Below are 15,689 nucleotides of genomic sequence, written 5' to 3'. Positions count from 1 at the left end.
GAAATATATGGCAAACATTTTTCACAAGGCTTCAATGTAACCAAATTACCGATATTACACTTAAAATATAGGTATTTATATGCTACTTCCCTCCAAAAAACCCAAAAGCACAAAATAATTTGATTGGTCCGTTAACCCAGAAAAAAAGACAAAAGGAAGAACTCCTTGATAGGAGTTTACAAACTAAGGAAGGCTAGAGGAAACACAAAGCAAAATGTTGTTTTAGGACTCTTCGGAACTGTGGCAAAGACAACTCAATGAATTATTACCTCTTACTATTTAGTAGGAGCATATTCAGTCATCAAGAGAAAAAAAGACTCCTAGCCACGAGCTCCCAAAGGAATATGTCAGAGATCCACTGAGCTCATAAAATTAAAATACTTACGCTTTGGGGATACGCACCAAACCAAGGGAATTCACTCCTGTGACATTATACTGCTGGGCCACTAAGCCAAAGTTTTAGAGCTATTAACAGTTGACATGAGTTGACTTACTTCTGGGCTGCTCTCTAACTGTAAATAACAGGAGTATCCTAAACTTCAACAGTAATTCATGAGTTGCTTTTCTATTAGAGGGGAAAAAAAAGTATCTTGTAGTAGGTTGGGGTTTTTTCTCCTTTCTGTTAGGAGAAAGTATAGCAATTCCCACCAGTCCACAGGGTTACTTCACTCTGAAAAGATTCTCCACTGCTCAAAAAGTACCAATCAAGTCACACTGAAAAGAACTATGGAATGAAGATCTTCCCCACAACATGGTCAAACATCTACTCACCACAATGATATCAGGATCAATTTTGTGAATTTTTGCAAGGAAAAAACCTAGCAGTGTTCTCTCTGTTGCAGCAACCTCAACCTTCACATTCTGTTAGATAAAAACATACCAGTCACTTATCTTTACTCTCAACTACTACACCTTGGCTCCTTGTTCAAGCAGGATAAGATTTCTTAGGGTTAAAAGAAACCATCCATTTCAAAATTAAATGCAGCAATGAAATTCCTGATTCTAGATTTCACAGTAATAGTTGCACAAAATCTCTGAGGAGCTCATTCAAGTAATAAGCATGTGAATGAAGCAAAATTTTAAGCGCTGAGCACTATCGAGTGCAGAAATGTCCCTCCATAGGGACACGCTTGTGTATCTGGACACATTTTATAGCATCTGAATCAGAGTACCTATCAAAAACATTACTTACTTTCCTATATAATCCCTGGTAGACTTCGTTGTTTATGTATTTAACACATAAAGAGGTCCCAAGGACTGTATAAACTAATCCCAAATAGTGTTGTAAAAACCCATAAATAAGAAACTAGACTAAAAACAAACATACATGTAAGAATTAAGTTAAGTATCTTAAATAAAACCTAACCTATCTACACACAAAAGGCGTCCACTTGGATTACTCAATATAAGTCAGGTATTCAAAAGATCCACTCTTATTAAGACTCTTAAAATGAAGTTGATGGCTATGTTTTCTACCACTAGCTCAGGTTTAAAAAATATCAGTTTGACTCTAATGGAATTTTCCAAGGTCATTTTACTTACTAATTCAGGGCACTTCACAAATAATAGCCTGATCCAATAGTACCCCCAGACTACTGGACTTCTCAAACCAACTTAAAGTAAGTGGAACCTGATAAGGTTGCTAACTTTTAATTTTGGCAAGTGAAGACATTAAAAAAAATTTTTTAAACCTACACATTTACCAACCCAGGCATTTCATAAAAGAAAAAACATACTCTCCAAAAATAAAATTCTTCATATTGAATACGTTTACTTTTATGAAAAACTCACATTATACTACTCCCCGCCCCCCTTTTTATTAAGGACTCGTGAAAACTTCTTCATGGAGTATACTGGGAGTTTAGAGATCACTGATCAATTATAGCCAGCCCTCATCAACCTTCCCAATATATGTCACCTTTAATATCCACAGCATTCTCAACTTCTCTTGACTTCCTTCAAGTTAGCGGGGTGGGGGTGGGGTGGGCTTTACCCAATACTTTCCCAAAACAGTAATCATGTGATCATGCAATTTTGGAAAAGCTTCCAATTAAGTTATCTGAAGGAGGGTTTGAGACCACCCATCTATTAATAAAGTGTCGAATCCCATTATTTCCAGGTGGTGAAACATTTAAACATTGTTAAATAACGTTTCTAGTTTTAAACTTCTAATACATTTTTCATGGGTTAATGCCACAGTCCAATCTAACAAGAATAGATCTAATAAATTAACATATAAAATAGCGTATTTCTACTAATCCACAGCATTTTCCTTTTCTCTTTTTAAACAAATACATATTTCATATTTAAAAGGAATAAACAGTGAGTTCTTTACCTTTTCCTTAATGCCTTCTTTAAAATCATATGGAAAAATACAATCCTTTGGTTTAGACACAACTGTAAAAAGGAAAAAAATAAAGATTCCAACACCCATCTTAGTCCAATTTCAAGTACACATACACTGCAAGTTCCTGAATGGAAACCATCTTAAATATAAATAAATTCCCCTTGATCTCTAAATAGTTGCCAAAACAAACTACATATCCTAAAATTCATATGGAACCACAAAAGACCCTGAAGAGCCAGGGCAATCTTGAAAAAGAAGAACAAAGCAGGAGGCATCACACTCCCTGATTTCAAACTATATTACAAAGCTACAGTAATCAAAACGGTATGATGTTGGCATAAAAATAGACATACAGAGAGCCCAGAAACAAACCCATACATAACATGGTCGATTAATTTATGACAAAGGAACCAAGAATATACAGTGGAGAAAGGAGAGTCTCTACAAAAAATGATGTTGGGAAAACTGGACAACCACACGCAGAAGAATAAAACTGGACCATTATCTTACACCATACACAAAAAACTAACTCAAAATGGATTAAAAACTTGAACATACTGGTGGCGCAGTGGTTAAGAATATGCCTGCCAATGCAGGGGACACGGGTTCGAGCCCTGGTCCAGGAAGATCCCACATGCCGCAGAGCAACTAAGCCCACGTGCCACAACTACTGAGCCTGTGCTCTAGAGTCCGTGAGCCACAACTACTGAGCCCACGTGCCACAACTACTGAAGCCCGCACGCCTAGAGCCCGTGCTCCGCAACAAGAGAAGCCACCGCAATGAGAAGTGCGTGCACCGCAACGAAGAGTAGCCCCCGCTCGCCGCAACTAGAGAAAGCCCGCACGCAGCAACGAAGACCCAACACAGCCAACGATAAATAAATAAATAAAAATAAATTTATTAAAAAAAAAAACAAACCTGAACATAAGATTAGAAACCATAAAACTCCTAGAAGAGGGACTTCCCGGTGGTCCAGTGGTTAAGACTCCGTGCTCTCAATGCAGGGGGCACGGGTCCAATCCCTGGTCAGGAACTAAGATCCTGCATGCCGTATGGCACGCCCCCCGCCCCCCAAAAAAAAGAAAAAAAAGAAAAACAACTCCTAGAAGAAGACATAGGCAGTAAGCTCCTTGACATCAGTCTTGGCAATGACTTTTTGGATTTGACGCCAAAACCAAAGGCATCAAAAGCAAAAATAAACAAGTGGGACTACACCAAAGTATAAAGTTCTGCACAGCAAAGGAAACCATCAACAAAATGAAAAGGCAACCTACTGAATGGGAGAAAATATTTGCAAATCATATATCTGATAAAGCATTAATATCCAACATATATATATTTTTTAATTCATACAATAAAAACAAACAACCTGATTAAAAAATGGGCAGAGGAGCTGACTAGACATTTTTCTAAAGACATACAGAAGGCCACCAGGTACAGGAAAGGGTACTGAACATCACAAATCATCAGAGAAATGCAAAACCACAATGAGATATTACCCACACCTGCTAGAATGGTTATTATCAAAAAGAGAAGAGATAAAAAGTGTTGGTTGGAGAGGATGGAGAGAAAAGGGAAACCTTGAGCACAGTTGGTGAGAATGTAAACTGGTACAGTCATGGAACAGTCATGGAATTTCCTCAAAAACTTAATGAAAACAGTAACTCGAAAACAGTAACTCGCCATTTGCGATAACAAAGATGGATCTAGAGGGCATTATGCTAAGAGAAATAAGGCAGAGAAAGACAAATACAGTATGATCTCACTTACATGTGGAATAAAAAAAACAGAAAAGAAAATGAAAAAAATGAGCTCACAGATACAGACAACAGACGGTGATTGCGGGGGCGGTGCACGAAATGGGTGAAGGGGGTAAAAAGGTACAAACTTCTAGTTATAAAACAAATAAGCCTTGGGTATGTAATGTACAGCATGGTGACTACAGTTAATAACCCTGTACTGCATATTTGAAAGTTGCTAAGAGAGAAAATCTTAAAACTTCTCATCACAAGAAAAGAAAAGTTTGTAACTATGGTGATGGATGTTAACTAGACTTATTGTGGTGATCATTTTGCTACATATACAAATATGGCATCATTATGTTGTATACCTGAAAGTCATACAATGTTACATGTCAATTATACCTCAATTTTTTAAACGTTTAGAAGATTAAATCTAAAAAAAAGAAGAATACCCAAGTACAGAACCCTAAGTTCCTACAATTGTTAAAGTTGCTTTGATGAAACATTTGCTATCCATCTAAGTCAGAATGGAAGATATTTAAGTATTTCCCAAAGGAAATCACCACCACCACCAAAACCTCAACCAGCATACAATGGAGGAACTCAGTCCAAACTTCTCAAAGTTAGGATAGTAAAGATGACCAAAGCTTCCCCCACTACACTCTCAACTCCTTGTCATTCACAGCAGCTGTTCATACAGTGACATACTCAGAGGAGGTAAATGTTGAAATGAGCTAATGACTCTCTCTTCCACATATTTTCCAAACTATTCTCAACATCACTTTGTTCTGTGTATTCAACCCAACTTAAAGGGTAAAACTTCACAAAAATAACACATCACCCACCCTCCCTTCTCTGCTTGCTTCCCTTGTCCCACTCTCCTAGTATCCAAGAAACCTGACAGGAGATGCTGCCCCAGTTAATCTCTGGTTCTGGGCTGGAAAAGAACCCTGCAAGCATAACACATCAACAGTGTTGTGCCCTTATTTTATTTTTTACAAAAAAATGATTATTTAACTGGTCAAGTTCTCAACATGCAATACGTCAGAATCCACGGTGGAGACTGCCTCATGGCATGCAGAATTCTGTGGAATAGTTTCACCCACGGAATTGTATGCATAGCACAACCCAACTCCAACATGATATTACCATAACTCCTCCCAAATAGGTAAACATTTATTTATTCCTTGGCATCTTGCCTCATCACACAGAAGACTTTGGCCAGGCTTCTATAACAGGCTTTTAGGGTGACATCACGAAAAGAAAATAGTTACAGCATAATTTTGACCCAGAAAAAAACTACTCTACCACAATAGAGTAACCACTGGAACAGAGAAAAAGATATCAAACTGCCTCCCGACTTCTGCTCCTAGAAAAAAATTAAACAGCTGAATAGGAGCAACCAGTCCAATAAAACTTAGGGTCTACAACCGACCAAAAAAAACTTCTTTAGCAAATAAAAACAAAAATAAACAAATGGGACCTACTCAAACCTAAAAGCTTTTGCACAGCAAAGGAAACCATAAACAAGACCAAAAGACAACCCTCAGAATGGGAGAAAATATTTGCAAATGAAGCAACTGGCAAAGGTTTAATCTCCAAAATTTACAAGCAGCTCATGCAGGTCAATATCAAAAAAACAAACAACCTAATCCAAAAATGGGCAGAAGACCTAAATAGACATTTCTCCAAAGAAGATATACAGATTGCCAACAAAAACATGAAAGGATGCTCAACATCACTAATCATTAGAGAAATGCAAATAAAAACTACAATGAGGTATCACCTCACACCGGTCAGAATGGCCGTCATCAAAAAATCTACAAACAATAAATGCTGGAGAGGGTGTGGAGAAAAGGGAACTCTCCTACACTGTTGGTGGGAATGTAAACTGGTACAGCCACTATGGAGAAGAGTATGGAGGTTCCTTAAAAATCTAAAAATAGAACTACCATATGACACAGCAATCCCACTCCTGGGTATATACCCAGAAAAGACGAAAACTCTAATTCGAAAAGATACACATATCCCAATGTTCATAGCAGCACCGTTTACGATAGCCAAGACATAGAAACAACCCAAGGGCCCACTGATAGACAACTGGTTTAAGAAGATGTGGTGTGTGTGTGTATACACACACACACACAAATGGAATGTTACTCAGCCATAAAAAGGAATGAAATAGTGCCATTTGCAGCAACATGAATGGACCTAGAGAATATCATACAAAGTGAAATAAGTCAGAGAAAGACAAATATTATATGCTACCACTTATATGTGGAATCTACAAAATAACACAAATGAGTCTATATACAAAACAGAAACAGACTCACAGATATAGAAAACAAATTTATGGTTACTAAAGGGGATGGGCGGTGGTGGGGGGTATGATAAATTAGGAGGATGGGATTAACAGATACAAACTACTATACATGAAACAGATTAGCAACAAGGACCTACTGTAGAGCACAGGGAACTAGAGTCAATATCCTGTAATAACCTATAGTGGAAAAGAATCTGAAAAGAATAGATATATATTATATATAACCGAATACTTTGCTGTACACCTGAAACTAACACAGTATTATAAATCAACTATACTTCAATTAAAAAAACCTTCTTTAACAACATGCACTAAGTATCTTAAAAACATTTTTTTTTAAGTTACTGATCCAACAGCTGGAGAAAAAACAAGAAAAATAAAAATTAAGCCATTAATAAACCAGCTAAAAAAATACATACCACAGAAGTGTGAGTGAAAGGGAGGCCGTGGGGGTGCTTTATCTAGTGCGAAGCTGTGATGCACCAACGCTGCCACAGCAATAATCTGCCAAGAAAGGAGAAGAAAATCACTTATCAGATACCTACTACGCAGTCTGCATTCTCACCACAACCAGCGAGAATAGAAAAAGACACAGATTTTAATCCGTAAGAATACGTTAACTTTTTATCACGGAAGTATTTAAACAAATAAAAAATAGAATAATAAAATCAGCTCTCATACACCGATCACCCAGCTTCAATCATCAACTCATCAACAGCCCTACCCCACATTATTTTGAAGCAAAACGCATACCTATCACTTTATCCAGAAATATGTCAGCAGGTATCCCTAACCAAGGTTTCTCAACCTCGGCGCTATGGACATTTTAGGCCGAATAATTCTTTGTTGTGGGGCTGCCCTGTGCATTGTGGGACGTTTAGCAGCGTCCCTGGCTGCCAACAGCACCGCTCCCCACTCCCCAGTCTCCAAGTTGTGACACCAAAAATGTCTCCAGACATGGCCAAAAACCCCTTGAGGGTTAAAATCTCACCAAATTGAGAGCCATTACTTTAAAAGATGAAAAGTTTTTAAAATGCAGTACAATCATCTCAGCTAATACAGTTAACAGTGTTTCCTTAAAATCATTAAATATCCAGGCAGGATTCAAATTCTCATGTTTTCCCAACTATCTCAATTTTATTTACCAAATAAGTCCATACTTTGCAACTGGTTCATATGTTAAACTAAGTACAACTCCTCCCCATCTATTATTTCTTGCAATTTATTTGTTGAAGAAACTGGGTGGTTTTGCCCCGTAGAGTGCCCCCCCAGTATAGACTCTGCTGCTTGTATCCCAATAATGTCATTTAACATGTTCCTATGTTTCTGTACTGCCTGTATATTCATATGTAGATCTGAAGGCTTGATAAAAATCAGACTTTTTGGCAAGAATTCTTTGGAGGTGCTACTGATCACTTGTTATCACATCGGGTCTGGTTATCTCTACTCTAGTGATACTAGCAGCCTCTGAAAATCACTGCCTAGACCCATTATCTCATTAGAGATTGCAAAGTGGTCACATTCAATTTTTCCTTTATTTTATTTATTTATTAGCTGGAAACCTTCTATGAAGACAAACCTCCCCTCATCGATTATTTGGTTACCTGAGACACAATATATGTTCAAAAAAGTCAAGATAAATGCTTGATTCAATCTCTTTATTTACCAGTTTTCAAAATAATGAGTTAGTTCCCTAGCTTTCTTCACAGGTGAGCAATGCGGTGCTGTGTTTACAGTATCATTATGAAGTCGTATGTTTCAATCTGTTGCAGTTATACTTATACATGCTCAAATTGTCCCATCTTTGGTGTAGGAAACTCTTCAAGTTTACTCTTGAGTCCTTCTGACATATCTTCAGTAGATTTTAATATCGTCCTTGCTTTCTAGTATAACAAGAAGTTCCAGGCTTATCCTGGACATTTCCTGCCCCAAATCAGCTATTTCTTCACAAAACCCTATTTCCTTTCTGGGGAAATGGTATTTAGAAACCTCACTCTGGGTGCTGGAAGGATTTTTTTTAACTCATTAAATTTTCCCCAAACACTTAACTATTAAATATCTACTATATCAACTATTATTAAAAGACCAAATCACATACAAAAAAAAAAAATTGCCAAAAGGCTGTTAAAAAAGATCCCCATCAATGTCAAAGGATTTAGAAGCAAACACAAAGAAGCTCCCATCGACCAAAGAGAGACAATTTAAGCAGCAAAAATAACAAGAATAATTAATGATTGCAATAGATTGAAATATACTAAGTATATATAAAGCCCATGAGTTTATAATGATAGTCCATAAAAGAGGAAGCAAAAATAAGTAACAAGAAAAATAAACAAATCTATGTCAACAGTGCACATAATGTAGGTCCCCAACTTCCTACTCAGAAAACTGGCAGCGAAAGAGAAAGAAGTACACATTTATCTCTTCTTTCCTATATGAAGTACTGCAGCATAACCAAATAGTACTGGTTAATGAGGAAGAGTTAATTTTATAGAAAAATTTAACTAATAATCATTCTAATATTTCACATGCTTAACTTTAAACATGGAAAGGATGACGGAATTAGAAGACCATTTTACAACTCCTAATGAAATATCTAATTTAGGCAAAAATTAGGTCAGTGGTTCTCAACCGGGAACAATTTTGCCCGCAGTCCCCAGGGGACATTTGGAGATGTCTGCAGGCATTTCTGGTTGTCAGAACTAGGCGATAGGGGTGATATTTGGCATTGGGTGGAGGCCAGGGATACTGTTAAACATCCCACAATGCACAGGACAGCTCCCACAACAAGTTCATTCGGCCCAAACATCAGTAGTGCCAAGGTTAAAAAACTTGAACCTACTAATCAATCATAGCCCCACTAATAGTGGTTTAACCAGACATTACGTGCCTACTGATACGACCCAATATGAAATACACTGTACCACCTACACAGTATTTTGGCAAAAAAAAGTTAAACCTGAACGTAATCAATTCGGCAGTGCTAAGGAGCAGGGGTGGATACTTTTTTCTGTAAAGGGCCAAAAAGTAAATATTTTAGCCTTTCAGGTCACAGAGTCTCTGTCATGACTACTAACTTTGCTGCCGTGGTACAAAAGCAGCTGTAGATAATATGTGAACAAACAGACATGCTGTCTTCCAGTGAACTTTATTTACAGAAACAGGTGATGGGCTAGATTTGCCCACAGGCCACAGTTTGCCAACCCCTGGTATACAGGAAGAAATCCAATGATACAAGGAAGCAAACAAATACAGAAAATGGGTCATTCTTCGAGACCACCAACAGTGATTCCTCAATAAGTCAATGTCACTGAAAAAGCTGGAGGGGGTGGGAGGGAGCTGCTCACATTTAAAAGAGATTCAAGAAACAAAAATTAAACACCGTCTGTGGATCTTGTATAAATCCTGACTCAAATAAATCAACTGTTAAAAAAGACATTTCTGAGAAAGAGTCATGTGACTATGGACTAGGTATTTTAGCTGGTATCAAGGAATCACTGTTAATGTTAATAGGGGTGATAATGGTATTCTATAAGAAAGTGTGCATGTTTTGAGAGATGCATACCAAAGTATACAGGGGTAAAATGACACAATGTCTGAGATTAGCTTTAAAATACTTCAGGAGGAAAAAAAAAGAAGGGGGGCGATAAACAAGTGTGACAAAATCTTGCTAAATGGTGAATATGAGTGATGGGTATATAGGAGTTCATTATATTATTCTATGTCCATTTGAAGTTCTCCAAAATAAAAAAATTTTAAAAACAAAAAGTCCAGCAATTTAAGTCTTTTAAAAAAAAAACCTCCAACACCAGACAAATTCAATTCATTCTTCAAAATGGAGTTTGGTAGTGAATTAGTATTCTTTCCCTTCCAAAACGAACAACCTTCCCTTACAGAAAAGCTGTACAAGTGCAAGAAGTATCACACCTCTGGCATAGGTACAAAATCTGTCCTATTTCTTTACCTCATTTTCATGTGTCTTTGCATTCTGCATTGTCTTCATGCTCAAAGACATGACCACAAGTGGAGGAGGGCCAACATCCTTAATTACGTTCACCAAGCCCGGTTTCAAGGCCATTGCCTCAACTTTACACCAACTGATTGGCTGATTCAAGAGCTCTGAAAAAGAAAAGAAACAACAGATCAATAGCTATTTGCTGAAAAAGAAAAGTTACTATAATTAAGACATCTGTGATTAACCGAGATGGTCTTCAATCCTACCTTCTACTAAGAATGTCTTATTATAACATCTAACTAAAAATAAGCCACATTATTGGATTGTATGCAAATCTTCGTGTGTGTAAACATATGTTCATTTTCCTGGGAAAAAAGTCCACAGCTTTCATCTGACTTTCCAAAAAATCCAAGACCCAAAATAGGTTTGCAAAAGCCACAGCACTCAAAGAAAAACAGTTTTAAGAGATTCATGAAGACAAAACAGAGTATCACAAATGCAAGTATTGAAAAACATCAGGTAAGAGACCATACATGCATTATCCACACCGGGCAGTGATGTTTTGCTCCTTCAGAAGTCAGCAGTTCACTATGTAGAACAGCTGAGCCACATCAGCCAGGTCGGAAGTCCACGCTGACAGCAACACAATGAAGGATGCACCCAAATGCCCGAGTAGGCTAACTAAAGCCTCCCTCCCACTAAAATGCTAAGCACCACGGTGAAAGAGTGATTTCAAACATACTTCCTATACTCACTCAAGGAAAACCTTAAAGAAACAAACATTAAAAAGGAAGTGGTCGCACTGAAATTGAGTCCAATTCTTTAACTTCTAGAAACCGCATCTAACAGCAATTTACTTAGCATTCTGAAAGTAAATTTTCCCTTACGTGGATTTTTTACTTCGAGCCAACAAGGTCCTTTGATCTTTCTGTTCATCAAGAACAGTTCCAAGCTGGATGTGTTGGTCCCAAATACATGAGAAAAAGTTTCTCCTTTCAAATCCTGAGGAAGCTGGGGCATTTCAGCCTGAAAAAGGCAAAGACGAAAAAAAAATCTTTTTTTGGTTAAAACTATTACTTCACATTTTCCAAAGTCTATATTTGAAATAAAAAGTCTCTCTATGAACCACCAGAAGAAACCCCTTTGACATATATGAAATGTAATTTGCCACAAATGAAATCCATAACAATTCACAGTAGGAAACAAAAACAACTCACAATGACAAAATAATGCATCTTGATGACACCCATTAGAAGAAAAATGGGCCAAGAAGCTCCCGCAAAAGAGGATTTCTGTTCAGAGCTGTACATGCCTTACTGATAAAGAATAGCCAAATAAGTACAACTCCTTTAGAAGAATGAAAGCGAGAGAGCCGGACGTTCGGCTTGCGAGCGGGAATCTCTTAGTCGTGCACGGAGAAATAACGATTTAAAAATGGGTGATGTTGAGAAGGGCAAGAAGATTTTTGTTCAGAAGTGTGCCCAGTGCCATACTGTGGAAAAGGGAGGCAAGCACAAGACTGGGCCAAATCTCCATGGCCTGTTTGGGTGAAAGACAGCTCAGACTTTCAGATTCTCTTACACAGATGCCAACAAGAACAAAGGCATCACCTGGGGAGAGGAGACGCTGATGGGAGTATTTGGAGAATCCCAAGAAGTACATCCCTGGAACAAAAATGTTCTTCGCTGGCATTAAGAAGAAGGGAGAAAGGGCAGACTTGATAGCTTATCTCAAAAAAGCTACTAATGCGTAATCGTTGGCCACTGCCTTATTTATTATGAAACAAATGTCTCATGACTTTTTATGTGTACCATATTTAAATTGATCTCATACACTAGAATTCAGATCATGAATGGCTGAGGTAATATTTCTGTCCTGATTTAAATAAGATTGGCTTGTGGCTAAATGAATATGGTCAGCTTTTTGAATTTTGATAGTAATTCTGGTTCAGAAAGTACTATCACTGTTTTCCCCTTCTAAAGAGATGATTAAACTTGAATAAGGAATGTTAAACTTGTCAGCGATAGGGTGAATGCCTTCTCAAACCCTATAGGAGATTGGTTTTATATTTAGATTTCTGTAACTGGTTATATTAATATATTTAAATATTGAGAAGCTCCCTTAACTGTCTCATAGACAAGCAAGATTCACCTGTGTTTCACGTTGTGTTCGTTTGCCTGTTAAGGCAAGGGCTGAAGATATACTGACAACGTCCACTTTATCTTTTTGGTCTTAACTACGCCAATTTAATTAAAATTCTCCATCTAAAATATTGCGTTTTACTTAATGAAAGGAATTTTAGTGTGGTTTATGTACAGCATCAAATAAAGAATATTTAGTACTTCTCACATTTTATAGATGATCTTTAAGATCAGATGCTTTTAAAATTCACTGTGACAAGATATGTTAGGAAACTTGCTTGTGAATTCTCTACAAAGTCAGACTAAGTTATAATTCAGGATTGTCTTTTAAACAGGTATTCAGAAACACAACTGTAGAACTACTGTAGATGTGTGATGGGTAATGGTGCTTTTGCCAACTCAGAAGGGTTAAGGTAGAGGAGCTTTATCATTAGCACAAATTTGTAAATTATCCGAACATAAGGCTTGAGAATTAAAAACAAAGTCACAGATCAAAAAAATAAATAAATAAAAGCAAGGGAGTAGGACTCATTCAAAATGCTTCCATGGAGAAAATTTTTTATGGGAGACAGTGTTTTATTTTTCTTTTCGTAAGAAATATTCGTGTTCTCAAGTTCTATATATATTGCCATGTGTGCTCTGATGAATACAGCCCAAACAAACCGATAATAAATTCAGTAATTTTCTTACGTTATCTGAGCAAAAAATAATGATACTGGTTATCATCTTCCTGTTGATGCTTGAAACAGTTGCTGCTTATAGAGCAATTTAAGACCAGGAATAATTACTAGTGCATCAGTTGAATGCTACATACATTCCTCAGATTAGAAATCCACAGCTAAAATTATCAAGTCATAAGCAATGTATTTCATCACAACTTTATTAATAATTTACACATGGCATGCAAGAAATGTTATTTCAAATTCATTTCTAAATAAAAGTTTTGACAATTACAAAAAAAAATGCTTCCATGGTACTTTTCATCACCACTGTCAGAGATATTTCTTAAGTTTCCCTTTTCCAACATCATGAGATCAAAACACTAGAACGGAGAGGTAAAGAGAGGTAAAGGTCCAGTTAATTAACATCCCGCAGCAGTGACCTTGTCTGTCACGGGAGCAAGAGCAGCACTACAGTGACGCTACTGATGCTCTTGTCTCACCTTTCCACTGCTCAGAGGGACACTTCAACAGACTAATGATGTTCAACTCCATCTTGTGGCATTCATTCCACTTGACAAACAGTTGTGCAATTTCAACTTATTTATGTAAAGATGCATACTTGAAAGCAGAGAAAGGCAGCATAACCTATAGTCTACATATTTAAATTCATTTTATTCATTTTAATTATTCATGACTATAAGTTCACTTCAATGAACTGTAAGCTTGAAGAGCCCTGCCAATACTCCTAATTGAAAGCCAGTTGAAATTTCAAAAATAGGAAAATGCCATTTTCAAGCAAAATCCATTCATTTTCTTTGTTTGACTTACCGAGTATCTAACTTCCAAGTACTCAGATTTCTCTGGAACATCAGGTATCTCAAAAGCATAGCTCTTTTCCACTGCCTGGATAAGTTGGTATTTAACAATCATTAAGATAAAAAGACTTTTCACAAATTAAATTGACAAGAATTACATACACAACGCACGTCTCTGTATTTAATCATTATGGAACAGAAAGGTAAATAAAGCCAAAAAAGCACCTTTTCCCCCTCTCAACTGGGACTAAAATAGCCAGTGACAAAATGTTAAAAAGACTTCTTTTGGACACTAGAGAACTTAGAAGTATTTGCATTCAAGAGAGGTGATAAAACATTAAAAATGTTTACAATGTCAATGCACTAAATTATTTGCTACTCTTTGATACTAAGCAACTCCATCTTGCTAGAAAAATTAATAATAAACATTATAATCATAGCTCACATGTACTGAGTGCTTGCTATGTACCAAGGATTGTTGTAATCACTAATCCCAATTAATTGACTTAACCCTTCCAACAGCTCTTGAAATAAGGCCCCATTTCTCAGGTGAAGAAACAGGCCCAGAGAAGTCACTCAGCACTTGTTCAAGGTCACAGAACAGGAAGTGGTAGGGCTAGGACTTAAAGCACAAGCAGTCTAGCCTGAGCACCTATGCTCTTCACCATTGCACCACATTGCTTCTAGAATTTTAGAGACCTGATCCATCAGCCACAAGTCAAAAAGCTCAAATAGTTCAGACGGTTAGCCTCATCTTCAGCAACTCAATCCTCCCTTTATTGCAATCACTGTTAATATAGCCAGTGTGCTGAGGGACTTACAGCCCCACAACTATGGCCAAAGGCATCAATATCTCACTAAAATGAAGACAACTGATCAATATGTATCACATGAATAGAAGAACTTTGTTCTATCAGAAATTGCATCATAGACCATGACTTTTAAAGATTTAACTTTCTGACCAAGACAACTTGGCAATAACCAATGTAAACAAGATCAGAACAGTTTCTTCTCCATCTCAGAGTAAGAACACAAGCTATGCTTCAAGTACGGGAAGCAATTACTTTGCTAATGTTATCTTTTTATTCAAATTAATGAACATTATACACAGTTTAAAGAGAAAGAATAAATATTTTTATAAATCTAACATATTGGTTTTACATTGCTATCTATGAAATTTCCATTCAATGAATTATAGCCACACAGAAGGCATTTTGCAAAAAGAAGATATGCAATAACTATTTGCTAAATCAGGAAATTAACAAACAACCAATATAAAGACCTGAAAAAATTATCATCTGCTTTGTGACCACCTAGAGGGGTGGGATAGGGAGGGTGGGAGGGAGGGAGATGCAAGAGGGAAGAGATATGGCAACATATGTATATGTGTAACTGATTCACTTTGTTGTAAAGCAGAAGCTAGCACACCATTGTAAAGCAATTATACTTCAATAAAGATGTTTTAAAAAAAAAAAAAAAAATTATCATCAAATACAAACCTTGGACTTGAATTTCATAATCTTATATTTTGCTGCTATTTTCTCATCAAATTCATCATAAACATCCTTCATTGTAACTGGAGTTCCACTTTCTTTCCCTGTATTTAGATCAATTTTCTGCTTTCCCATGGAGAGGGGAGGGGAGAAGAAAAAATATCTGTACATAAGATCTTTTCAACCACCAGAAAGCCAAGCCTAAATCAA

At 36.9% G+C, this 15,689-nt stretch overlaps 1 protein-coding gene across 3 annotated transcripts in view; it reads right to left on the bottom strand.

The window, feature by feature from the left end:
- The window catches only part of POLA1 (DNA polymerase alpha 1, catalytic subunit), a 299,723-nt gene that overhangs the window by 257,953 nt on the left and 26,081 nt on the right, over window positions 1-15,689 (bottom strand). For 2 of the 3 annotated variants that reach the window (XM_061178523.1, XM_061178525.1), the window contains 8 exons: window positions 15,486-15,602; window positions 14,000-14,074; window positions 11,979-12,053; window positions 11,256-11,394; window positions 10,378-10,532; window positions 6,833-6,917; window positions 2,336-2,397; window positions 772-861 (listed from right to left, as the gene is read on the bottom strand). In XM_061178523.1, the coding sequence (XP_061034506.1) occupies window positions 772-861; window positions 2,336-2,397; window positions 6,833-6,917; window positions 10,378-10,532; window positions 11,256-11,394; window positions 11,979-12,053; window positions 14,000-14,074; window positions 15,486-15,602 (798 nt within the window). The remainder of the gene's footprint in view (window positions 1-771; window positions 862-2,335; window positions 2,398-6,832; window positions 6,918-10,377; window positions 10,533-11,255; window positions 11,395-11,978; window positions 12,054-13,999; window positions 14,075-15,485; window positions 15,603-15,689) is intronic. The other variant, XM_061178524.1, reaches the window with a different exon arrangement.

Source organism: Eubalaena glacialis, chromosome X (genome assembly GCF_028564815.1).
Source record: "Eubalaena glacialis isolate mEubGla1 chromosome X, mEubGla1.1.hap2.+ XY, whole genome shotgun sequence".
NCBI lineage: Eukaryota > Metazoa > Chordata > Mammalia > Artiodactyla > Balaenidae > Eubalaena > Eubalaena glacialis.
Note: the sequence above shows the minus strand (reverse complement) of the source record. Positions and strands in the feature narration are given on the sequence as shown.